The sequence below is a fragment of the Barbatula barbatula genome, assembly GCF_947034865.1.
Source record: "Barbatula barbatula genome assembly, chromosome: 4".
Classification (NCBI taxonomy): domain Eukaryota; kingdom Metazoa; phylum Chordata; class Actinopteri; order Cypriniformes; family Nemacheilidae; genus Barbatula; species Barbatula barbatula.
Genome location: NC_136768.1, coordinates 7,968,426 through 7,995,201, shown reverse-complemented (window position 1 = coordinate 7,995,201; position 26,776 = coordinate 7,968,426). Strand labels below are relative to the sequence as shown.

General features: G+C 43.4%; 1 protein-coding gene across 7 annotated transcripts in view; it reads left to right on the top strand.

The window, feature by feature from the left end:
- anks1b (ankyrin repeat and sterile alpha motif domain containing 1B) overlaps positions 1-26,776 on the top strand; it is a 116,427-nt gene that overhangs the window by 55,152 nt on the left and 34,499 nt on the right. For 5 of the 7 annotated variants that reach the window (XM_079454797.1, XM_079454796.1, XM_079454798.1 and 2 more), the window contains 3 exons: positions 6,408-6,594; positions 23,610-24,253; positions 26,166-26,238. In XM_079454797.1, coding sequence (XP_079310923.1) covers positions 6,408-6,594; positions 23,610-24,253; positions 26,166-26,238 — 904 coding nt within the window. Of the gene's footprint in view, positions 1-6,407; positions 6,595-13,461; positions 13,599-23,609; positions 24,254-26,165; positions 26,239-26,776 lie in introns of those variants that run through there. The other 2 variants (XM_079454800.1, XM_079454802.1) reach the window with 2 other exon arrangements.

Here is a 26,776-nt window from a genome sequence, read left to right as displayed (position 1 = left end):
TCCTCAATGTAAAAAAAACAACGCATTGCGCTTTTAGAATTAAAATTCCTCATCCACTCGCAGCTTAACACGAGCACATCTTTGTGCTAAATCAGATCTCATTTGCCTTTTTACATCTAAGTGCTGTGAATTTGTGAAACCTGTTGCGCTACCTGTTGCGACGTACCTTGCTAAAACGCGTGACTCAGGCACAGCTGAATTATCACACAGATGTGTCTGAGCACTCCTCGCCTCTGAAGTGAACTACCATCAGAGCTGATGAGCGCTCGAGAACATTGATGGGACAATCGAGCACTTTGTCACGTACAGTATGATAATCACAAGCTTTATGGCACATACAGGTGTGCATCTCATTACCAATAGAGATATGTAGGAGAAGAGAGAAAAATGAGAGCTCATTGCATCCAGCTGCATGTAAATTCTAACATAAGAATTGTTCCATTCTATTGCACTCGACTTGACAATATGTATAGAAAATTAACTTATCGAATGAAGGAATGAATGACTGAATGAATTCAATTGTTCATTGGAGATGGATTCATCATGGGTTTGACTATTTCATGATTGTAATTACCCCATTTATTTGTATATTGTAACCTTGGTAGTAAACCAGAAAGACATGGATAAATGCGTTCTTTTGTGTGATGTGTTTGTAGACAGTAGAAGCTCTTGAGCTGGAGAGGAGACAGAAAATCCTCTCTGTGCTTTTACAACCAAATGTTATTTTGCTCAGCCAAAGATTGCACGACCTTTGTAAAATGTGAAAAGTCCTTCCTTTAGCTCTGTCAGGCTGTCTGTGAAGCAGTAACAAAATACAAACCTGCCAAAGGAATAGTTTTCTGCATCAAAATGACACTCTTTAGCTTAAACTATGTAAACAAACCTGTCTCTGAGGAGACATTCAGATCAAGTGGACAGAAAAACAACCTGTTTTCTTAATAAGGTTAGACCGTGAATAACCACGTAGAATCTCTTTGCTTTATCTCTCAAAACGGTTTAAACAGGTCTCCAGGCACCGATCTCAAGATGCTCTGGTTGTGTGCGGTAAAGCGTGTATCTGTGTTTAAACCCAGCTGTGATTAATTTAACTATAAGTGGCTCTGATAAGCCCGCTGCTCTTTCTGGCTGTGTTAGATGCTTGGATGCTGGCAAATGTTTGATAAGGAGACCATCTATGTGTTCCTCTCGGCTGAGAGAGATAACAAACACACACAAGCATGCAGACACATAGACTGTCACATATTGTCAATCAAACCTTTGAACAGACTTAAATTCTTTATTGTTTTTTTTGTTTGTTTGTTTTTGCCGTTATGTTTGCTTGTGCTCTATAAAATCATACATGTTAATTTTTGTCTTTTCAATGTAAGCACACTTTGCATAAATTACAGCTCTCCACACACCAAGCATTTTTTTCAACTCGAAGTATTCACCTGGGATGCTTTTTAAACAGTTGGAGACTTGTTGGCTGCTTCGCTATCTTATCCAATACTTCTGTTAAAAGATCAAGTTTGGAAATTGAAAATCATATGATGTTTAACTAGAGAAATCAAGCATGAAAATATTAAATCATTTAAATGATATCAAAACCATATGATCATTTTGAGTTTAGGCCTTGAGATCAAAAGATTTTTCAGGTCATGATAGTAATAAATTGGGTCAAAATGTTTGATGTCGAATGTTATTCAATGCCAATGCCTCGAGCTAAAAGATAAAAAGTTCTGTTTGAAATATCTCAGTGCGTAATGTTCTTACTACCGACAGTTTCGTCTTTAATGAGCATCTACAGTACATAGCTGTTCTCTACTTTAATGACTGTCATAGTCAAAAGCTGTAGAAAAAAACAGCTGTATCAGTCGAATACATCAGAATATCATCTGTGATGATCACTGTGTTCTTCACACATCACACATCTGTGACGATCATTCTGTAGGTTGTTCAAGTGCAGGAATTTTTACACAATGATGTAATATACATTTAGAAGAAACAATGAGTCCTGTTAGCCGCTTCTTGAGTGTTTTGGTTCGAGAGGGTCTCATTTTGTGTCCTGCTTTTCAGTATTTTAACAATTCAAGTGCGTGTGGGTTTGTGCTTGTGAGAATCACGATAAGAAGTGTTTAATTGGCAGGCCGATCGGATGCACGTGTGCTCGTAAACATTACAGCGCAATATCAAGTGCATCCCACTCATGCTCATTGGTGACCTTGCGATCGCGTCTTCTGTTGAATTTTTGCCATTGGTTCCTTACGCCTTGTGGTCATAACATTATTCATCCTTTTTTATTTAATTGGAAATAGGATCATTTTATGCACCCGGATGAATGTTGCGAAATCCCTCTGGTGATCGGACTGATACACAACTGATTTTAAGTGAGTGACCACAGGCACTTGGGTTTGTAGCTCGTGATGATGATGATGATGATGATGATGATGATGCTCGTAAGATCCAGCGCGTTTTGTTGATGCGGCCAACACAATGTGAAACAAACGGAAGCAGCGTAACAGAAAGTCTTTTTGGTTCAATTGCCCTCCCGTTTTGCTTTGTTTTCCTTGTTTATCCGTAAGCTTTTGTGAATACCTTGCAGTCAGTTTGACTGCTATTTTGAGACGTTTTATTCGATAATGACCGACAGCCCCTCCCCCTTTGCTGATTCCGTTTCTGTTGGCTATTTTTAGAGACAGGAACTCCATAATTGGTAATGTTGTTGTTATTGCTGTGCTCTGCGTACTTGCAGTTTTGCCACCGTTGTCATGGAGACGGCAGCTGTATTGAAGTTGGAGTGAAATCGTGTGTTGAGAGAGAGAGAGAGAGAGAGAGAGAGCATGAGAAATGTTGATAGATGTTTCGCTCCACACATCAAGGTTGTTCAACAACTCTCTCTTTATCTTCATCTAGATTGAATAAACTCTTGGGACTGCTCAGGTTTGGTTATGGCCCTCATGATATGGCCCTTTCTTCTGCAGAACACAAAAGACGATATTTTTACAATAATGTTGTAACCAAACTATATGGCTCACCGTTGACTTCCATAGTATGGAAAAATATATTTTTGTGTTAACTATGCCAAACGCATTAATAGCATTGTGTGGCATTAATGTTTGTGTCCACTGGAACTCAATAAATAACAGGGAAATATCAAAATATGTTTTGACCCTACTGTATACTGTCTTATTAGTTGTTCCTGAAAGGTTTTGTGAGATTCTTCCACAGACTGCAGAGCCAACGCTCTGCGTCAGTCAGCGTAATTGTCATTCCTAACCCACACGAGCATTATAACCAGGCTGAATGATTCTCCATAATTATAAATTCTCGTTCTGAGATTTTCTGCTGAATGTGAGCTGCATATGCATTACGCAGTCCTGCGTTTCGGAATGCGCTGAATGTCCCACTGGGAGGTGAAGATGCCACGTTAGTTTCATTTATTGCACCGCGATCCCAGAACCCGCCGAATAATTATTATAATTAACATCCATAAATTAGCGCACAATTTCTCACTCGCTCAATAATGGGAAAACGTAATGAGGGCGTTGTTAGCACACACGGGCACTAGTGCACCTTAACCAGGTGTAAATCCTGATCTTTTTCTGATCTCGACCTTGGAGAGAAGAATTGCAAGGGGTTAGTGTGTGTGTGTGTGTGTGTGTGTGTGTGTGTGTGTGTGTGACCCAGACACAGAGTGATGTAGAACATTATTAGAGAAGACAGTGGGTGTGCTGTGATAAACAGGCATGTTTTGTTTTCTAATTTAACTACAGTCAGCCATGACAGACTCATTAGGAGATTGAAAGCTTATACGGTGAAAGACAGAAAGTGTGTGGGTAAGACTATCAGGTTTGTTACCACTTTTCTGGAGATAAGATGTGTTTGACAACAAAATGATAGATGCTGGGATTTGTTTATTTGGGCAAAACTGAGGCAGATGTGCATACAGTGAAATGCACACCTTTTTCTCATTTCAAATTAGGTATATATTTATTTTTTGTTATATAACAGATCAGGGTATGTATTTTTAGAAGTATCCAGTCTTATGTTTTACAATACTGTGAGTAACCCTTATTTTACAAAAACGTCCCTCTTAGACAGGGACCTAGGTCTGACTGACAATAAAGGTGACCCGTCACAATTGTTTTCCATGAATTGGCGGGTTTTTATGAAAAACACAACAATTATTTGCCGACTTAATAAATTTTTTAATAACATAGAAGTCTTTTTCAACGGTTGCAGGCAAAGAAGTGTAAAAATAGCAAGAAAATAAATAGCATATACGTTTCTGCCCTTGAAATGAAAAGGTCATGTGGACATTCCTGTGACATTTTCTTGTTACGTTCAGCAAATCTTTGTGTGAGTGCTAGCTCTATATAATGCTTTTTACAAATCTGCCTTCAAAACTCATAAATGTCAAGTTTTGCACTATATGATGGTGATATATATGACAGCTGCATGCTCTCTTCTCGTATAGTTTTTAAACAAAGTAAAATACAATTTATCAATTTTAACTACCATGTGAAGCAGAACGTTGTTTCTTTAAGAAGTTGAAAAAGACGCTTTTGTCGGTAGCTGTTAAACTCACCTGTAAATTCCAGCGTATCGGTTGCACAATGCAAGTTCATGTTTTGTTGTGGTGTCAAGATGCAGCAAATTACCAGATTACTCTGTGCAGTTTTTGCATGCAGCATAGCTAATATAATTTATGCCTTTTTAATATTTGATATCGGTTATTAATAGTTAAATCTATTTAATCTCTAAGCCCTTTGGTCCACTTTATTGTACTAGTTTTACCCAATAGAGTGCATCAGCCAGGACTTGAAACACGCTTTGATGCGTAAAGCTCTAACAGGTGGAGAGAGAGAGAGAGAGAGAGAGAGAGAGAGAGAAACGACGAGGTAGACTGTGGCTTGAGGCCAGAAGTGGTGCAGCGGTTTTATTGTATTATTACACACATACCAAAGAAAGGAAATTGATTTCAGAGAGACCGCAGTGTTTAAAGAAAAGAGTGGCAGAGCACTGATGCGATGCCACTGTGAGATGGCACTGAGAATTTCACTTGAACTGATGGATTATGCAAAGAAAAGTTGCTTTTGTATATTTGCTCTAGTCCACGATTATACCTTCTCATACTGTCAATCTCTCATCTTATCTCTTTTTCAATATCTCTCCCCATCGTTCTTTTTGTCTCCTTTCAATATTTTTTTCATCTCTGCTTTCAAGCGGAGTCAGTTTTTTGAATGCATGCCGTTTTCCTGTGAAACGTTATCAATCTAAAGCACACACACTAAAACCAGAAACCGCTTTTGATGCAGATTAATTTATTTGGCATTTGTGCACCTGTGATGCAACAGGAAGTGAGTTTGCTGATTATGTAAGGCTTCCTGCGTTTATACAACTGTGCACCTAGTCATCTCACATTTTTGGTGCGTTCTCTCTCTGTCTCGCTGTGTGTCTCTCCCTCTCACCGAGCAATACGTATCACACATCCATTCCACCTCCTACCTGCGTTTTCAAAACTTTATGTTCTCCTTTAGTAAAATCAACAATATATTGCAAAGTGCATTTGAATCTGCCAAAATCATTATTGATAATAGGTAAGGCAAGAATCACTATTACTGTTGCTCATGCATGAGTGTTTTTAGTGATGGCTTGTGACTCATCCAGCGCTGTTTGTGCTACAGACATCATCTTATGCAATCTATCGTAAGCAGGCAGACTCATGTTTTTGGTTAAACAGATGTAAAAAATACCATTTCATTTCGTCTCCAGTGTTTGTGCAGAGCCACCCTGTAATTATACAAATATCCATTCTGTTTTTCGTAATCTCTTATAAACCACAATAGCCACACTTAACAGGCTGTTGGCGATCTCCTAGAAAAGTGATGTCACTCTGATAACGACTGGCCTATGACCGCTCACAGACTCCGCCTTATGAGCATAGATTCCATCTTCCGCCAGAGACACGCTGTCTGCCATTTTCACGCAAAAGCAGTTGTAGCCAGTGACAAAAACTAAGGTGTACAGTTGTCGGATGTAAAAACGAACATAGTTTGAAACAAATAAGGAGTTTGTCTTACGTACTCTCACCTAAACAAAACAATTTGTTTGGTTTTTAAAGATGAGACATTGTATCTCATTTGCTTAATGGCCATTCTCTTCAGTTTTCCGCTGGAAAGGGGGCGGAGACCAGCAGCTCATTTGCATTTAAAGAGACACACCAAAACAGCCTGTTTTTCCCCACAGGCAAAAATAGACTTGTAGGGCACAGTATAATAAAAGATCTGTGGTGTATTTTGAGCTGAAACTTCTCGGACACATTCTGTGGACTCCTAAGATTTATATTACATGTTGTAAAAGGGCTACATTAGAGGGCCTTTAAGTCCCTCTTATTTGTGTTACATTACATTTTCTCTCTCTCTTAGCCAAAGCAGCGGACCTCACTATCCTCTTCCCAGGACGTACAGAAGCCTGTGCAGAACCACAGTGGTGAGCCCTCAGAGGTCAGTTCATCACTCGGCTACGCTAGCTTCAGCACGAGCCCCCCCGCCAGCCCCCCTATCAGCCCCGCAAACTGCTCAACGGGGTCAGCTGAAGACTACGGCCTCACCGGTATGATCTTACTTCATTTATTTTGTCGTTTCTTTCTGTTCTTGGGGAGGACATGATTTTAGGAAACTGGGTATTATGCTGAATATTTGGATTGGTCCTAATGTTGGAGTAATATGAATGCTGCAGACATTTTTGTTTGCAGCACCAACCTCAAGATGCGTCTTCAGACATCAGACTGCAAAACGTTTTAATGCAGATTTTGATTTGCCATGTGTCAGCTGGTCTTCAGCCCTTGATACGTGTTAGTTTGATTTATTTATGAACCTAGATGTTTCTTCTAAATCTTTAGACATGCTCATTTTTAAGAAATGAATCTGAGGAGCAAAATTCTAATTCTGTATAGCTATATACAGCCGAGATATTAAAGAGCTCTGTTATTGCCGTTACTGTTACAGCCTTGACCATGACATTTTTAGAAATGACCCACACCAGATATTTATAAAGATAAAGAGGTTGGTAGATCACTGACTGAAGAATAGTGTCTCCAACATCTTAGCCAATGGTATCACCAGCTAAATAAATCCCCCCCAGACACATCTCCAAACAGACATTGGCTTAGAGTGCTTTTGCCAACACTGAGTGTTCCCACCGCTTTCTGCCGCTCTACTGTAAAAGTGTGACAATATTACTCATCAATCCACATTTCAATGGCTTGAACTACATTGAACAAGTGCAACTCAGCAATTCGGTGAATATAAATGCATGGTATGAGACCTTCAGTGTGCATCACAGCTCTCGCTTTTGTGTGGGAATGTCCCCATTCATAATAATCGTAAAGGAAGGTAAAGAGCCTGTGCAAACACAAACACACTAACTCGGCAGACGTCAGTAATTTGGCACAGGCTGTTTTGTTGCCAAGGCCGCCACTTCCTGCCTGTCATTTCCTCAGCATCCGCCTACTTCACTGCTGGCCGAGTGGGCAGTTGATGCTGTTCCCAATGCAATGTCATTCCTGATGCTGAGGTGAGGGAGTCATGGTGATGCTGTTGTATGTGGAAAACTGCTTCAGTTGTTTGATTTTAAGAAACGCTGCATGCGCCCTTGTCTGGCACCTTGTTGCCCTGACACGTGTTTAGAGAAAGGGCTTTGTAGGAGGGAGAAGGTCTTTGCCTGGGCCGAGTGTGGCTACACAATGCTAGGGTTTTTCTGATGGTTGCCAGGGAGTTGTTCTGTGGATTCTAAGGGGTGCTTGTAGGTGGGTTGCTATGTGGTTACAAGTGTGTATGTTTTTCGACTGTTCTACCTTTTATTGAACTTTGGGACTTCTGTAGATCCCACCAGGTGTTATTAATTTCATCCCTTACACTCTTGAAATCCTCTACGCCTGCGGATGTGTGGCAGGTGCACCTGGCAACCCTTTAGCTGAAGCCTCTTTTCTAAACAGGTCTATTAGGTGACTGTTTGGCCACATTACACACGTTTCCTCTATGCAACATAACCGATATCTGGGTAGGTGATGGAGGTTAAGGAAATGTCACTGTAGCACACAAAAACCTCACAGCCGCTGCACGGGAGGTTTAATCTTTCGACAGGTCTTCGCTGTGCATGGATCCCTTTTATCTCAGTATCTCTCCAGTCTAATGGGGGCTTTTGAAATGGAGGGATCTTTTCCTCTCCTCTTTGATGGAGACTCCCTGACGTTCTTCCCTCATACACGTGTCCTTTGTTTCACTGCAGCAAGGCTAAAGAATGTTCCAGCATTCGAAGATGTTGGCTGGTGAAGTCTTGTTATTTTTATTCAATGCTTTGCTTAGAAATGAGATTGTTTTGAGATCTCACAGTGCGTTGTTTAATGCTACTTGTATTTAATGCAACTGGCACACAGAGGAAAAAACAAACGCTGTCACATTTTTCTCTGTGAAATCAAATACATGAAGTTGAGTTTTGATTGAAGCAACAGATCAGAGATGAAATCAGAGTAAGCGCATAGTGCTCGCTCGTCGGCTCCAGGAATAGATCTTGCATTTTTATGCTTTTGTTCGTACCATTTTCATTTTCCTCCTCCTCACTATTTATTAGCTTTATAAGGTCCGTTGTATAGTTGCCGTGGCAACTAGTGTTGAGTGAAGGGTGCATTGTAATTTCTTTGATGTTCCTTCATAGGTGATGAAATGATGTTCTGTCATTTCCCTACCGTAGACGCGAGAGAGACAGAGAGGTAGATGAAGAGACAGAAGCAGGAGAAGACAAGTTCTAATCACTTTGGGTTACCATAGGTTGTGTATTTATATCCAACTGAGGTTGATGCAGACGTTATTGATGGGGTGTTGTAACTGCGCAGAGAGATGGATGAGATCTCTACACTGTGATGAGGATGTTCAGCTGCAAGACGCAGTCAAGTTGATCTCCTTTTGCTGCACTGCAGTGTGGGTGGAGATCAGACCATGATGACCTGGGGGCTGCATTTGAATCCGCTCATATGCAGTTAGGTCCATAAATATTTGGACAGAAGCACATTTTTTGTCATTTTAGCTGTGTATCAAAATGCATTCGAGTTACAGTTTTATAACGGATATTGTCTGGACGTGCACACTCTCAGTTTAATTAAGAGTGTATTCACATCCAGATTAGCTGAAAGCTTACAGTTCTTTAATATGAAGCTTTCTCCTTCTTCAAGGGACCAAAATTAATTGGACAGTTGAATCAAAAGTTGTTTTATTCACAGGTATGGGCTTTACCTTAAATCATTTCTCCCGTCTGGATGTTGTGAAGGTGTTTTTCTTTATCATGGAGAGGATAATGTCATCATCCACCACTTTCATCTCATATGGACACCCAGGATTTTTCTTGTGTGTTGTTTTTTACTCCGTATGTACCAAATCGTTGATTAGGCCGCTCTTAATGTTCCTGGCATCTTTCTGATGGATTTGTTGTGTGTTTGAAATCTAACTGTGGTCTGTTTCACTTGCATGATGATCTCCCTGAACCTCATAATGTGGGTTCACAGCAACAGCTTCCAAATGCAAACACCACACGTAGAATCACCTCCAGACGTTTAACATGCTTCATTTATGAAGAAAATATTTAAGGAGAAGACCATACCTGTGAATAAAACCCATAAAGCCTTCAGCTAATCTGGATGCGAATACACTATGAATATGTGCACTTTAAGACAATATACAAATATATACGGACCTAACTCTAGTTAAATGATGATTTGGCTATTGATGTCAGTTAAAAATATAAGAGTGCTTCATTTGAGGCATTGTATGGTTAAGATCTGTTGACGTTTTGCTGCTTTTCAATTAGGGCTGTCATAATTATCACATAGTCTAATCGCTATTATAGCCTAACCACAATTATTGTTCAACTTAAGAAGACACGAGAGATGTGCAGTACTGTATCTGCAGCGCCGCTACCTTCACAGTCCTTGCTCTCCATTTGTTTTGAAATGATTAAAGAAATTCTATATTTTCCTCATAAATTAATTTAACATGAAAAGATAATAGGTGTATAAATCTTACATTGCACGGTTGACTGTTTTACAAAGGATTCAATTGTTGCAATAGTTTGTGGTTACATTATTAAGCTTAAAAAGTTCACAAAGCAGACAATGAATTTCCATATTCACAACTGAGCAACAGCTACATTTTATAATTGTGACAGTAGACAGTTTCAATTGTCAAATTCAATGGAGTTGTGATGTGCATTAAGTGCATTGAGCGATTATAACTGGAGAGAAATGAGAGAAATGAATAATTCTGCGTTGATTTTGGGAAAAACTCTATTAGACTTAGTAAAATGTGTTAAATGGAGCTGACAATAGTACAGTGCATTCTTTATTGGTCACAGAAAGCATGGTATTGCTTACTAAAATCTACAAAATATTGCTGCTGACCTTCCGAAACCCCAGATATCCAAATTGTCAGGAAATGAAAATAAAAACACTACTGTTCAAATCATAAACACTGTGTTTGTTAAAGTTGACAAACATTGTTTAATACTTTGTATTTGCAAAACCCGGTGACAAACATAAAGGGTGACTACTACTACTAATAATAATCTATTTAAAAAAACAGGAAATATGGGGATATAAGGAAAGGACAGCAGCTATATGTTATAAACACCGAAGAGTTGGAGCCCGTTCTGAAGTTGTAAATGATTATTCAGAGCTTTTCTATACGGCCCTAATTATGTCCAGCAGCAACTGCCTCTCACCTTTCAAGTCACGATGCAGAAAATAAGGATCATTCCAATTGAACTCAGGCTAAACTATTTTATTAAATCGCACAAGGGATCTAGAATCAAAAGACCCTGCTATGCTTCTGGCTCTTGAAATTGAAAGGCAGGACTTCCTTTCATCGCACCCCATGTAGAGTGATTTCTCCCATTCATTTTTCAATGATTGCCGTGTCTGCTCATCGTGTGTAGAGTGCTTGAAATGTCCAAGAACTATTAAATGACCTGATTGAAACTTATGCTGGTCGCCATATTAATGGTGTGTGTGTGTCCCTGCTCATGCTATCGTGTGGAAATCGGTGTGTGTTCTGCCTCTTTTTACGAAGCAATGTGCTAAAAGGGCTCTGTGGCATAATAAAACACCATCATTTTATTAAAAAGAGTTCGATTAGCCCGATGTGTGAATAGTACATGTGTGTGTTGTGTCTTCCCTAGTGTGCCGCTTCCAGCTTAGAGTTTAAAGATCACAGTCCCGGGTGTTGAAAGGAAAGAGCAAAATTAACATTGTTATTGTCCCCACAAAAAGACAAACACACACACATTCTCATGACTATATGAGCACTCGCACAAACAGGAACAGATTCCGAACAGATTCTGATTCAAATGGAGCACAGATTGAACATCACTCATCTGACACTGTGGATCCCAAAGCACTTGTAAATGCTGAAAACGTGCAGATCTGCAGTTAGAGACAAATGGAAAAGCCACAGTCAATTTAATATTTCATAAGTGTTTATGACTCCTGTGGGCATACAGGGAAAGATAGATGGCCGTACACGGAAAGGTATATATATAGTCACAACCTCTTTCTGTTGAGCTGCTACCACACATGGGAACAGAAGAAGGGAGCAGGGTTGTCAAAGTTGAGTTGACTTTAATCCGTGTGCATGTGTGCGTCGGCCCTTTAAGATCTCTGTGATTGACAGGTCTGATATTGTTCTGTGGCTTTTAATATATCAGAGTGAGTCAAAGACACACGCCAGAGAAAATGAAACAAGACTGCAGCAGACGTCGCGCTGAACCCCTGTCCCTGCAAACATAACCTATCTTCTGATGTTGCTCAAAGAGATAAGAGGCTCGTACGTGCCCTGCTTTATGACAAGAGGCTTTGCAAGTTCATATTTTTGGGGGACTTTAATGCCAATGTCACTATATTTACAATATCACAGGGTTTGGCCAAGTCAAACATCATTATCTCTATAGCTTAGCGTAATGGCAAACGTTGTTTTTCTATGAGCTGGAAGGTGTGAAGTTGTACTAATTTATGTGGCACAAGCAAAGCAGGGCGAGTTATGCACCGGTGTTTAATATTTAAGGTTATGGGTTTGTTCATGTATAAGCAATGGAGATAGATGATTGCCCTGGCAAGCCCCAGTGATAAGATTTATCAGCACTTTCTTTGAATAATATTAAGTTACTGTATAGCTATTCAATGTGAAATACAGTTGTACAGTCTCTCTTACTGGGAGCTGCTTTAGGTCTGGCAGGATCTCTGGCCCTATTTCTGGCAGGAAATGGGTGCAGTTTGATACGGCGCAGTAAACATTTGTTAACAAGCAATTAAACATGTGTCCTTTAATCCACTTGAAAAGACAACCACCAGCTCTGTGTGTGTGTGTGTGTGTGTGACTCGACACAGAAACAAAGCAAAGTCTAGCAGATGAGAGTGTTCTACAACATATTTTGTAAAGTAACAATTATGCAATTGTTCTTTGTTAGATCATGCTCGCTCAAAATGCATTGAGGAATGTTACTGCATACAGATTTTGACACAAAACACGTATAATAGAAATGAATATCAACCCAAATTAAAAGAGTAGTTCACCAAAATATGAAAATGATCTCATTACATATAGAACTGTCTTCTTTTCTTTAGCTAAACATAAACAAAAATGTATTAAAACATTTTTAAAACGTACTAAAACATGCTGTCAATTTAGTCATTTTTTTGGACCCGACACGTCCTAGCTCCAAAAATACCACATAAATCCTAAAAACTATTCAGCTGGGTGTATAAATGTTGAAACAATAGGCGAAGAATTCTAATTCTTGAAGTTATTTTTGTTTGCATTTTGTTGATAAAAGGATTTTTTCTACACAATGAGGGTAAATTATGGGCATATTCCACTTTTGGGTAAAGTTTTAAAGCGATAGTTCACCCAGAAATTGCGGTACCCATTGACTTGCATTGGTTTTGAGTCTATATAATAGAAGTGAATGGATACCGCCTTTGTTGGTTTACCAACATTTTTCAGAATATCTCATTGCAGAAGAAAGTCGGGTTTGAAATGACACTATGAGAGTGAAAAAATGATGGCAGAATTTTGGGTGGAATTATCCCTTAAATAAATGATGTGAAAGTATTGTTTATGAATGGTAGTTCAGGATAACTTTGTGTTATTGTAAAGTATTAACTAGTCGTCTTATGTAAGCTCCCACATACGTCCTTACAGTCTTTATCGGGACATCTCTAAACCTCTGAAGCCCTCTGATACATGACAAGACATGACAGAGCTGTTTGATGGAGAATGTGTATAGATGAGCTCGTGTGAGTGTGTTTCTTAAACCGTCGAGTTAAAAAATCACTGGAATGTTGTGTGAAGCAACAGTGGTCCTATCAGATCTCGGATAATGGAAAACTGAATGTAAACAACTGTGTGAATGTGACCTCAGAGGTGGGACTCTTACAGAGCTACACACGTATCCTCTTAACTGAATGTTTCCTCATTACATGGATTACTTGGATCCCCAGCTGAAACTCTTGCTTAGTCTGTTCTGTTGATGTAAGAATGAGAAAGAGGTGTATGTAGGTTTTCAAGAAGCAGGTAGGTGGTCTACCATTTTTTCCGATATTTTAACCATACAGTAGGTTATCTCTCCATCGATGTTTAATGGTGCAACAGGGATTTTTGTCCCTAAGCTGCTCTTTTTAATTTGCCCCCTGCTGGGCTTCAGACCGTTGGTCTTTGTTCCTGCTGAGATTTGTTCTCCACCAGCGGCCCAGCATGCACTGTTTTTTCACTGAAATAGCTGATGTTCTTCTCCCTGCTGTTTACCGCATGTTCTTGAGGAACTCATGCATCTTGAGAAGCTCGTTGCTTCAGAGGGTGAAATACCAGCCGTAAGCCTCTCTCGGCTGGTTGTTAGTCATATAAGCTGCTCTTACAGCCTCTAATGCATCTTAATATTATTGTATTTGTTTAACCAGAATTGTATTCTGTCGTGTTTAGCGCACACTGATGTCATTTCAAACATGTGGTCTTTGTTTTGAGTTATGTTCTATGTATCTGAAACCGTGTGAATAACATCAAAAACTGTATTTACAGACAGACATTTCAGATTTTATTGATTCCTGTCTCATAAACCAAGCGAGATGTGAATAACAATGTAAACTTCTGTTTTACTCAAGCTTTTATATAGTCTTTATATATGTTTTTCCTAATTTTTGTTGCTTTTACTCTTATTGTTTGGTAAAGAGCGCTTGGAAAAATCTGATAATCTCTTCATGTTCCAGAGAAGTCATATGGGTTTCATGAACATGACAACAGATCTTTGTATTTTTGGGTTAACTGTTGTAATCCGCAAACTGGCCTGTTATTTAGCACTTCATCTTCTGGAATTCTTCTCTGCACTTTCCTTTTTTGCTTGTATGCATGACCTTTCAGTGCATCAAAAGGAATGGAAAGAATTTGGTTGTTCTTCACCTCACCATGAAGCTCCTCACATACATGTCATTTATAAATCATGCTACATAACCCAAGCTATCTCAGCACACGGGAACAGTTTTAATGCTGTTAAAAGCGGTATAGATTTCTCTCTGGCGGCCCCAGATCTGCCTTTTGTACTCTGGATGAGCTTTTGATGCACTCTCTGCTGTGCTCAGATAAGACTTAAGCACTTCTGCTGAGACCCGTCCGATTCTTTGCCCTCTGGGTTCAGATGGCGCCAAAGTCAATATGCAGTGGATCTCTTACTTTCTCATGGTCTCTATATTTCTTCCTCTTCTCTTTCCCCTCTCTCTCTATTCTGAAGGCCAGAAGCTTTCAGTCCTTGAATTTAGGAAGCCACTGTGCTGTTTCCATGACTACCAAATGTCACCTGTTGCTCTTGCCGCTGTAGAGTCCAGAGAAAAATGAAAGAGTGAGAGTAGAACTGGCACACATGAATACTTTGTGTGGCAAGCATAGACGAGACAGACACAGTACTTCGAATCTTTCTAGCCCCGGAGGGTGGTTTAATGGGAGACACAGCAAAAGGGTTACAGGTGAGTGCAGCTGTGGGGAAGTTAGCTCCTCGTGTGCTCCCGGGTTCAGAGGTGGTGCTCGTGCCTCTTAGGTGAAAGGTGGTGAAGTGTCTGTGCCTGGTGAGCGGTGCCTTGGTGATCGTCACTCGCTGGTCTCTGTTAAAGGAAGCAAACGACACGTTAGACAATAACATCTCCAATGAGAACAAGCTCACCCTTTCCTCTTCTTCCTCTGTTTATAAAGGGTGAGCTTGATAGGGACCAGGTGGTGACGATCTGCTGGTGTGGTGGCTTGATTACGCCGTTGCCATGACGACGCTGATTGGCCACTGGCCCGCTCGTCACACTCCCCCCCCCTAAGCGTCGACATGGTATGGCGGCTCGCTCTGTACGGAATTAGGGGGCACTGGGGGGGATTTTGTGCCCCTGACCTTGATGCCCACCCTGACCACATCCGGGATAGGCCATCGGCGTTGCCATGGGAAGCCCCCGCCCGATGTGTGACTGTGAAGTGGTAGTCCTGGAGCGCAAGGAACCACCTGGTCACCCTGGCATTGGAGTCCTTGGCTTTGGCCATCCAGGTCAATGGTTCGTGGTCTGTAACCAGGGTGAAGCTCCTTCCCAGCAGGTAATAGCGGAGCTCCAGGACAGCCCACTTTATGGCGAGGGCTTCTTTCTCCACCGTGGCATACCGGGTTTCCGCTGGGGTGAGCTTCCGACTGATGTAGACGACCGGGTGTTCCTTTCCATCCAGGTCCTGGGACAGGACCGCTCCCAACCCGGTGTCGGAAGCATCAGTCTGGAGTGTGAAGGGGCAGCCGAAGTCTGGGGCGTGTAAGACGGGCGAGGAGGAGAGAGCCTGTTTCAGGGCCCGAAACGCTGCCTGGGCCTCCTGGTTCCAGATGACTTTCTCGGGCTGCCCCTTCTTGGTCAGGTCGGTCAGGGGGCTGGCTAGAGAGGAGAAAGCAGGGATGAAGCACCTGTAATAGCCGGCTAACCCGAGAAACGCACGCACCTGGGTCTTCGTGGTAGGTCGGGGCGCCTTCTGGACGGCCTCTGTTTTGTTGGGCTGTGGTTGGATTAATCCGCGTCCAACTCTGAAGCCGAGGTAGTGGGCTTCCGCCAGGCCCAGGTGGCACTTTCTCGGGTTCGCAGTGAGCCCTGCCTTCCGTAGGTCCAGCAGGATCTTCCGGAGCCTCGTCAAATGTTCCTCCCACGACCCCGAGTGGATAACCAAGTCATCCAAGTAGGCTGCCGCGTAACTTTGGTGGGGCCTCAACAGAATGTCCATCATGCGTTGGAACGTGGCAGGTGCTCCATGCAGTCCAAAAGGCAAGACCCTATATTGCCAATGGCCCGACGGTGTACTGAAGGCAGTTTTCTCCTTGGCCTCCGGGGAAAGGGGTACCTGCCAGTAGCCCTTGGTAAGGTCAAGCGTTGAGATAAACCGAGCCTTCCCTAACCGGTCCAGGAGTTCATCCACTCGGGGCATGGGGTAGCTGTCGAAAGTGGAGACCTCGTTGAGGCGCCGAAAGTCGTTGCAGAACCGTAATGTTCCATCTGGCTTTGGTACCATTACGATTGGGCTGGACCAGGGGCTACGTGAGGGTTCAATCACCTGCAGATCTTTCATCCTGGTAATTTCTTCCTCAATAGCCAGCCGACGAGCCTCCGGGACCCGGTAGGGCCGCTGTCGGACGACGACTCCCGGGGGTGTCCGAATCTCATGTTGGATGATTCGAGTCTGCCCGGGTCGTTCCCGGAATACATCAGAGAACTGACGGACCAAGGTTTCTAGATCGCCCTTCTGGTCCGGGGAAAGGTGCTCGCCCACTTGAACCACTGGTGGTTCCATCTCCGCGAAGGCGGCCATCTCTTGGGCTGGGGCCACCCACTGTTTTAGCAAGTTCACGTGGTAGAGCTGTTCGAGTTTCCTTCTGCCCGGCTGACGGACCCGGTAGTTGACCGGCCCAACCTTCTCGACGATGGTGTAGGGGCCCTTCCAGGACGCCAGGAACTTCGAGGTAGCCGAGGGGGTCAACAGTAACACGCGGTCACCTGGCTGGAATTCTCTTGGCTGTGTGGGCCGGTCATACAACCGCTTCTGGGCGCGCTGGGCCTCGAGCAGATGCTCCTTCACGAGTGGCATGACTCGGTCGATGCGTTCTCTCATCTGTTGAACATGCTCCACAATATTCCGATGCGGGGCGGGTTGTTGCTCCCAGGCATCTCGGGCTACATCCAGGAGCCCCCGAGGTTGACGGCCAAACAGAAGTTCAAACGGGGTAAACCCGGTAGACGCCTGGGGTACCTCTCTCACGCCGAAGAGCACGTAGGGAAGCATGAGGTCCCAGTCACGCCCATCCTCTGCCACCACTCGCCGTAACATCCTCTTCAGGGTTTGGTTGAATCTTTCTACTAAGCCGTCCGTCTGAGGGTGATAAACCGAAGTGCGGAGCTGTTTCACCTTGAGTAGGTGGCAGAGATCGGCCATCAGCCGAGACATGAAGGGGGTCCCTTGGTCCGTCAATATCTCGGAGGGGATTCCCACCCTGGTGAACAGCATGAAGACCTCTTTGGCAATCGCTTTGGTGGTGGCTTTTCGAAGAGGGAGGGCTTCCGGATACCGGGTGGCATAATCAACGATTACGAGAATGTATTCATGACCACGGGCAGACTTCGGAAGGGGCCCCACCAGGTCCAGGCCAATGCGCGAGAAGGGTATCTCTATCACGGGGAGAGGAATCAAGGGGCTAGGGGGAGGTCGTTGGGGGGACGTCAGCTGGCAGGTGGGACATCCTTGGCAGAACCTTTTTACCTCCGCTTCGAGTCCTGGCCAGTGGAAACGGTCCCTTATCCGCTGGGCCGTGTTGGCGGCCGCGAGATGTCCGGCCATCGGGTGTACATGTGCAAGCTCCATAACTACCCCCGTCTTCGCCTTGGGAACGACCAACAAGGATTTTTCCTCCCCCCGCCTTAGGGCGACACAGTACAGCAGCCCGTTCTTCACGATGAAGTGAGGAAGAGGGTGAGGAGCTGGATGTCTGACTTCCTCGTCGACTAGTCGAACTTGGTTCCAACAGTTGCGTAAGCGGTCATCCTCCCGTTGCTCCCTTCCAAACGAACCCCCTTCGGTGACCCTCTGAAAAAGATCAACATCCAGGTTAGTGGAACGAGGAACACACTCACCCCCTTGCTCACTTTCGGTGGCCATCAACGCTGGCTGAGTTCTCGCTGTGCGTCGGCGTCGCGGGGGCTTGGTCCTCCATCGATTGGGCTGCATCGTCGCGGCCAACAGTTGGTCGAACCCTGGCCAGTCACGTCCGAGGAGAAGAGGTACAGGGAGGTCATTCACAATGCCTACTTCCAAAGGCCAGGACCCGGGGGTTGCCGCGATCTCAACTCGACGGCTCGGGACCTCGCGGGTGTCTCCATGGACACATTTTATAGGAAGTCGGGTGTTCCGCATCGGACGAGGGGGAAGTACGCCGTCTCGAACCAGGGTAATGGAACTGCCGGAGTCGAGGGTGGCCACCAGGGTCTTGCCGTCGACTCGTACGACCCTCTCTGGGGCGCTTGGTGGCAGTTTCCTGTGGACGATGCAACCCGCCAGCCACGCTCGTGGTGTAGGAGATGCCGGCTCCGTGGGCATCGGCTCGTCCTGCGGTGAGGCCACCGGGGGTCTGCTGACTGGCCGAGAGATACCCTCCTGCGGTCGCCAAGGGGAGTTCACCCTCCGGGGCTGAGGAATCGCTCTCTCTCCTCCTTCCCGGGCGAGTGCTGCATCCGCCAGCTCGACAGACTCCACAAGCTCTCGGAGGGAGGTGGGGTTACGCATGCTCACCGGATTTCTAACACGGCGAGGCAGGGCCCGGAGTAGGCGATCAAGGACGACCTTCTCTGCGACTTGTCTGGCCGAGAGTTCCTCGGTTAGGAGCCACAACTGGGCGAGCCTCGACAGCTGCGCAGCCTGTACCCGAATGGGAAGTTGTTCGTTGTACGCCCACTGCTGGAACTGTTGCGCCGCGGCTACCGGTGATAACCCCACCCGGGCGAGGATTTCGGCTTTCAGCCTCTCGTAATCCTCTTGATGTTGGGCGGGGAGAGCGAAATATGCCCTCTGTGCCTCGCCGGTCAAGAAGGGCGCCAGCAGTCGTGCCCGCATTCTCCACCACTGTGGCAAGCATAGACGAGACAGACACAGTACTTCGAATCTTTCTAGCCCCGGAGGGTGGTTTAATGGGAGACACAGCAAAAGGGTTACAGGTGAGTGCAGCTGTGGGGAAGTTAGCTCCTCGTGTGCTCCCGGGTTCAGAGGTGGTGCTCGTGCCTCTTAGGTGAAAGGTGGTGAAGTGTCTGTGCCTGGTGAGCGGTGCCTTGGTGATCGTCACTCGCTGGTCTCTGTTAAAGGAAGCAAACGACACGTTAGACAATAACATCTCCAATGAGAACAAGCTCACCCTTTCCTCTTCTTCCTCTGTTTATAAAGGGTGAGCTTGATAGGGACCAGGTGGTGACGATCTGCTGGTGTGGTGGCTTGATTACGCCGTTGCCATGACGACGCTGATTGGCCACTGGCCCGCTCGTCACATTTGTTAGTTTTTTACACATTTGTTTGATTTAAAGGTGCTGGAAGTGTTAGCCAATGTAGAATTTGCTAATGATTTAGCAACGTTATTAGACATGCCGCCTGGACATTTGGTTGTTGTTGAGCTGAGCGCTAAAATGTTTCTTCGCCTGGAAATTCCTGTGCACAAGTGACATTTCTGAAAAGCTTATCTAACAAGAAGAAACCACCGTAAATGTCGCAAAAATTCATTGGTCAAAGGATTTGTTATAGTTGCAGGGAGGAGAATTTCTAGCATTGGATCTCGAAGCTACTTCACATATTGTGCAAACAGTCATTCCTGCACAGATTTGATTTCTCAGAGGACGTTAAGAGAGAAACACACACGCAAACACGGAAAAATCTATTTTCTTGTAATATCGTGGTGACACATCACTCTATTCTTTAACAGCCACTGTTGGCAAAGATCGATCTGCAAGCACTCACACTTTTATATTACACACAAATTGCACATTTTATTTGATCTATTTCCCAGCAACTGAAGTGAACTTTCCATTCGAGCTGTGTAGGTGTGCTGAATGCTCTCTATACCGTAACGATAGTCCTGCATCTGCTGTGCCATGAGCCTTAACAAAACACTGATTTTCCTTGAAACAAAATTGTACATGTACCTATTCCACTCTTAAAAACTTGTTGTTTTGTATATTTTACATTCATGCATTTGGCATATATCCAAAGCAACTTTGCATCACATTTAAGGTATACAAATGCATGTATAGCTAATGCAATGTATAGTGTTTGCATAAAGATCCTAATGACCTCTGTCTCTATCAGTCTCTCCTCTTTTTTCTCTGCTGATGTATCCTCTGAGAAAACTCGGTACTACTACTCTAAAATCAACAACTCACCCGACACTCGTACTTTAAAACCTTCTCTGCTTTTCTTTGTCTCCCTTCCCCTTCACATCCATCAGACTAAACAGCTGATGATCTCTGACGAGTCTGCTTACAGAAGTGAGGTTGTGCAGCTAAACACCTTAAAACAGTGGAGATGATATTGGACTTTAGGAGAACCCCCCCTGCACTCCTCCCACTCACCATCATGAACAGCTCTGTTGCCGCAGTAGAATAATTCATGTTCCTGGGCTCCACAATCTCACGGTACCTGAAGTTTGATATTTGCATTGACTCTATTGTCAAAAAGGCCCAGCAGAGGCTGTACTTCTTTCGCCGAGGAAGTTCAACCTGCCACAGGAGCTGCTCTGACACTTCTACTCAGCTGTCATTGAATCCGTCCTCTCCACTTCCATAACTGTTTGGTTCGGCTCAGATGCAAAAACTAACCTCCGAAGACTACAAACGGATAGTCCGGACTGCTGCTTTAGACACCGTTAATGACCACATCCTCCTGTCAAACCTCAGGGCTATGAGTGTCTCTGAAATGGTGCTACAGTGGTTCAAGTCTTACCTCTCAGGTAGGTCATTTAGAGTTTCTCGGAGAGGTGAGGTCTCTAAGTCCCAACATCTCAATATAGGGGTGCCTCAGGGCTCAATCCATGGACCGTTACTCTTTTCCATATACATGACATCCCTAGGTTTTTTTCTATCACTACTTCAACTAGGCTCATCGACCCATCACACCTTCCAGAATGGCCAGAAACCTGGGAGTGGTAATCGATGATCAGCTAAACTGGACTTCCAGCTTGCACAATCAAACGTCTACAGATGATCCAGAATGTGGTGGAAAGAGTGGTCTTCAATTAACCAGAATAGAGCACGTCACTTTTCTCTTCATTAAGTTCTAAGCTCAGCTCTTGGCCTACAAGGCCACCACTGGTTTGGCACCATACCCCTTCTCCCACCCATCTCGCCCCTTCCCATTGCCCTAAAAACATTCACCTGGGAAATGGGACACTACCACTACACTGTAATACGTCACTGACCGTACAGAGATGTGGAAATGTTCATCACAAACTTCCAAGATGCTGCTGTCAGTTGCGTGGATTCCAGCCTATAAAGTGACCCTGAACTTTTTCGTCAACATCAGCTCACCACACACCCTCCGAAGGCGAAGCACATTTTGACTAACCCAGTGTTTGAGATCGCATTCCGTGGATTTCTCCCTCTGTCCGGGCGGGGAATCTGAGGGCGAACGTGAACAGACAACCCGCTCTGTTCACCACATTGGTAGTACGCTCGGAGCGCGTTATGCTTCCCCCTGCTTCACGGTTACAATTCCTTTTTTGCAATTGTGTTTGTTGCGGTTCTGTCGTGCAATCAGTAAAGAGTTACCTTAGTAAACTTTGGCGACTTTTCATAAACGTTTCAAGTATTCAAGCAATACATTTACAGAGTTATGTTAAAGGGACAGTTCACCCCCAATAAATCTGTCATCATTTACTCACCCTCGAGTTGTTTCGAATCTGTATAAATGCCTTTGTTCTGATGAACACAGAGAAAGTTATTTGGAAGAATGCTTGTAACCAAACTTCTTGGCCACCATTTATTACCATAGTAGGAAGAATTACAATGGTAGTTAGAATTGCCCCAACACTGCTTGCTTTCCTACATTCTTCAAAATATCTTATTTTGTATTCAACAGAACAAAGAAATTATAAAGGAATTTTACTTTTTTTTAAATAAATGGTGTAGTCCTTTAGCGTCAAACATCTTTTACTGGGAGCTATGACAGGTCTCCGACGTTCTGCATTCTAGTAGTCATATTACTGAGACATTCAGGTGAAGTTCATCTTGCATGTGACATTTCTTATACTGTAGGTAAAACTAGGTATTAAAGCCCAGTATGCCAGAGACTTCAGTGTTGTAGATAAAAGTGGCATTTGTTGTGTACTAGTCAATAGAATTGCAGCCGAGCACAAGTGAGGTTTCTGTTTCTCAGACTAGAGACTGTCCTCTGGTTGTCATGCATCTGGGCTGTCCTATTCATGCCATGTCCCAATTCAATCCAGTCTGCTTTCTTTCTTCAAAGCAGTAGAAAAGCCTTCATCTCTTACAAAAACAGTAGTCTGGTGAGTTGCTAAAGAAATGTGTCTTTGTAGTCATATGTGTTTAGAGAAATGCAGGTGTGAAATAAAGAAAAAACGTTTACTGGCCACACTTTATTAAGTAGCACAACAATTTTCTACTGTGCTAATGAAAATTAATGAAAAATGTTTCTTAAGTACCACGTTTGCGTATTGGAATGATTTATTGAGGAAGAGATGAGTTTGGGGGAAGCTTCAGTGGCAGGTACTGAAAATGCAGCTTTACTCTCATGGATAAAAACTGATACAGAATTCTGATGTACCTTATGTTTGTTTATTAGATATTGTGCTATTTTGATGATACTTTTAAAAATGTTGTACCGTTAGAACTATATAAATATACTATCCTTTTAGCACGGTCATGACTTCACTCTTTGATGTTACAAATGTTTTTAAGTATGTTTTTAAAATATCTTGATGCTGAAATACAGATGTGGCACATATTTATCAAAAGCTGAATAAACCCACTGGCCTCCTTGAACTCGCAGTTGTCCTCAATCATACTACAGATAGTAAGCGCCTGTGAACACACGTGCTTTTAAGAGCTTTTTAGTGAAGGGGTCCTGGTCTTCTTTTCATGGGGGCGGCTCAGGAGACAGTTCACCATGGGCCGTAGGGGAGAAAGGGAGTACAGAACGGGGTCTCTCTCACCCTACTGAACAAATTATGTTTCCGCCTCCAGCCTTAGGTTTTCATTTAAGGTACGTCTCAACATGGCTAGTCAGTGGCTTGACATATATATATATATATTTATACAAATACTCACATGTTCTGCTTCAAAATCTCTTTGGAACAGGGGAGCACATTTGTATCTCTGACAGTGTTTTATTTCTTTCGGACAGGGATACTATACAGGCACTCAGAGGGTTTGTTATATTCTGAATGAGTTGTGTGCAATGCATTGGGAATATCTGTTATTCGTGTGTGTTTTATGTGTGGAAAGGAAGTAAATTCTCATGAGTTTCATCTCTCCTTCCACGTAGATGAGGCAACCAACCAGAAAGAGTGCGTAGAAAGAGACGAGCGAAGAAACAGCCACGTTCCTGAGCAGTTTGCCGGACTCCTCCACGGTTCCTCTCCTGCCTGCGAATCACCGGACAATCCCTACCAGCTTTACAGCAACGTCAGGAAGTTCAGCGTTCCCGAGCCTCCCCTCCGGCACGGGAATCTGCTCCGAGCGCCCGAGTACCCTCCCCCGTTCCCGCGCACAGCCAGCGAGGCGTCTGCGCTCAAAAGCCAGAGAGAACCCAAACCGCAGATAGTCTACAGGACGGTTTTTCATACCCGGGTCAATCAGACTCCGGTGCCGCCCGACAAACAGGGTGACCGGTCCAGGGCGCACGGGAGGAACGGAGAGGCCCGGTGCAACAGCACGGGCGGCTCGAGCCCATCCAGCAACGCCACAGGCTATGAGGAAAGAGCCTGCACTCTAGGAAGGATGCGGTCCATCCCTAAAAATGTTTTGGACCTTCAGCTGTCCAGGAATTTCTCCAAGTCAGACTCTAACCTGGTAGCTGTGTCTCCTATTGAGGAGGAGCAGTGGAGTTCCAGAGGGCAGATCAGCCCTGGTAAAAACAGCCCCAGCAGACTGGAAAGAACCCCATCCTTTACGGCGGAGTGGGAGGAGGTAATAACATTTTAATTACCAGCTAATTGCGGAATCATTTCCACTTAATTAATTCACTTAGCTTGACGGTGAAGTAACCAAGCTGACTAGCATGAAAGGTTTTCTTTCACCGTGTGCTCTGGTGTGTTTTCTTTCACCATGTGCTCCTGTGTGTTTTGAAAAATTATGGTTTTTGCTTCAAGATCTGAACTTTATTCAGTGATGTTGTCATGGTGGTCAAATTATGTTTAAGAGAGTTTTTTTTATTAAGTATGCAGAATGAAAAGCCAGGGACATATTTTGTCTCTTTTTTCTTCTAGTGTGACTTTTATTTAGTGTAATGTAGCATTCAGAAGTAAAGTAATAGGTCAAATAAACAAGGGAAACTGTTTAAAATAACGACATCACCTATGCAAACTGTAAATTTATGAGCTTCTCACAAAATACTTGATTTATGTTTACCCAAATCTTATTTATTATTATATCTAACTATATTTAAGATAGTGAAACCGTTTTTTTTGTGCCACTAATATCATATATCTTACGTTTTAATGAAAATTAAGCTCACAACCCTTCGTAATTCTTATTGCTGTAATTCATTCAGACCTACAACATTAAAGTTGTGTTGATATTTAGGATTTTTTTAAAGTAAATGTCACACTTAGGTTGTCATTATCTATCGGTACTAGTAATTATCATGATATTGTGTCGATACAACATATATGATATCATCATAAATTATTCAACGCCTGTTTAAAACTTTGCCTTAAGAACCACAATACAGTAGTCACACATTCTCAACCCTACAGCATTTATCTCCTAACCATTTTGAGTTTGACTTCTTTGGCCAAAAAAGGAAAACACAAAAATAAACAAGAATTAAACAACAAACAGTAACAAACTAAATGAAAGGTAAATTTTACTTGGCATGGTTCATAAAAAAGTTTTTAGATTCTGATATATTATCATCATCAAATTCTTTCGGACACGAAAATTGTGTGCTAAAATCACGACAGCCCGATGCGAAGTCACACTGCAAAAATCGTCAGTTTAGTTTAAACTTTACTTTTTATACAGTATTATTTTATTTGTCTGCCTCAACCTGATCTGCTACAATTTACAATGCCCTCTTCTGCTTCAGAGTCGAATCTCATTCAGGTCAGCGCTTCTATTCAGATACAGCCAGTGTTTAAAAAAGACATTTCCTCTTCATACGAGGACTAAAAGATATTCCACAGTCCATAAATTGAATGCGTCACAGCATTCTCTTCCCAGCCTCACCCAGCTGTCAAGCCTTCCGAAGAGAACATATATTAGAAATAACTGATCAAAGGAAAAAGAGAGAGAGAGAGAGAGAGAGAGAGAGAGAGAGGAGAGTTCTACAACCGTTCATTTGAGGCTTCCGAGCCAAGCGTTCTTTATAGTAAACCTCGGTCCGCTGGCAGATATTGAGGGCTTTTCTTTGAAGGCAGGTGTTCAGTTCAATGGATGTGAAACGGCGAACATCACTGTCATCTTAATGAGAAGACATTAATCAAGAAAGCACTCTCCCTCCAAACTGACATAACACAGCTGATCTTGATAAATTGCCTTCCTCAAATTCCATTTCTCTCCCGGCTTTTATCCAACAATTAAGAGTTTTTTGGAGGATAATTACTGACATTTAAGAGAAACTAGAACTAGGTTTGTGGGGAAAAGGATACAAGGTCTACTGGGGTACATTTCAAGTATTTAAAAAAAGGGAGGAGAGCCAAGTATTACGCAAACACATGCAATCGTCCCGACGGCTATTCCAAGGGGAAGCCAACTAGGTTATGACGCCACACCAGATACTTGTTTTTGTTACAATCTTAGGCAAAATTGCATTTGTGCTTAGTAGATGAGGCAATCCCATAATGCATTGCAACAAATCTCCCTTTCTCTCTCTCCACAGATCGACAAGATCATGAGCTCCATAGGGGCTGGAATTGGCACAGAGCCGGAGGAGGTTACAGAGTCTCACTCAGGTATGTGTGTGTTGTATAGTTTTGGTTTCCACAATACGCTTTACAGATATCGGTCACTCGAGGGGTCTGTCGGTTATGTGTAAGATGCAGCTTTACAAAACAGAACGCTTTCCTTAACAGGTGTTAAAGACCCGCTCACGGGAGATGGGGAGATTTTTGAGATGTTGAGTGGATGCTATGCGCTCTCTTCATGGGTCCCTGTGTGTTTTCTGTAGTCATAATGAGAGCAGAGGGAGAGGGAGGGGATGGATAGTTCAGACCTCTAACCACAGTTCTGTTGCTCACAGTGATGAGAGAGAACATTTCACTGACCGGAAACCAGTCTCATGAGACTCTCTTTGGATTAAAAATTCTCCAGAGCCAATCGCCAGCTTCTTTTACTTTCATTCGTATGCTTTTCTCTTGCCTCCTCTCGCCTAACTCTACTTTCCTCTGATCCCATGTGTCATGCCCTTTTGTCAACTCTTCTCCCCTTTGACCTCTCTTCTTATCTCTCCTTTTGCTTTGTTGCATGTTGCATGTTCTTGTCTCCTCTCCG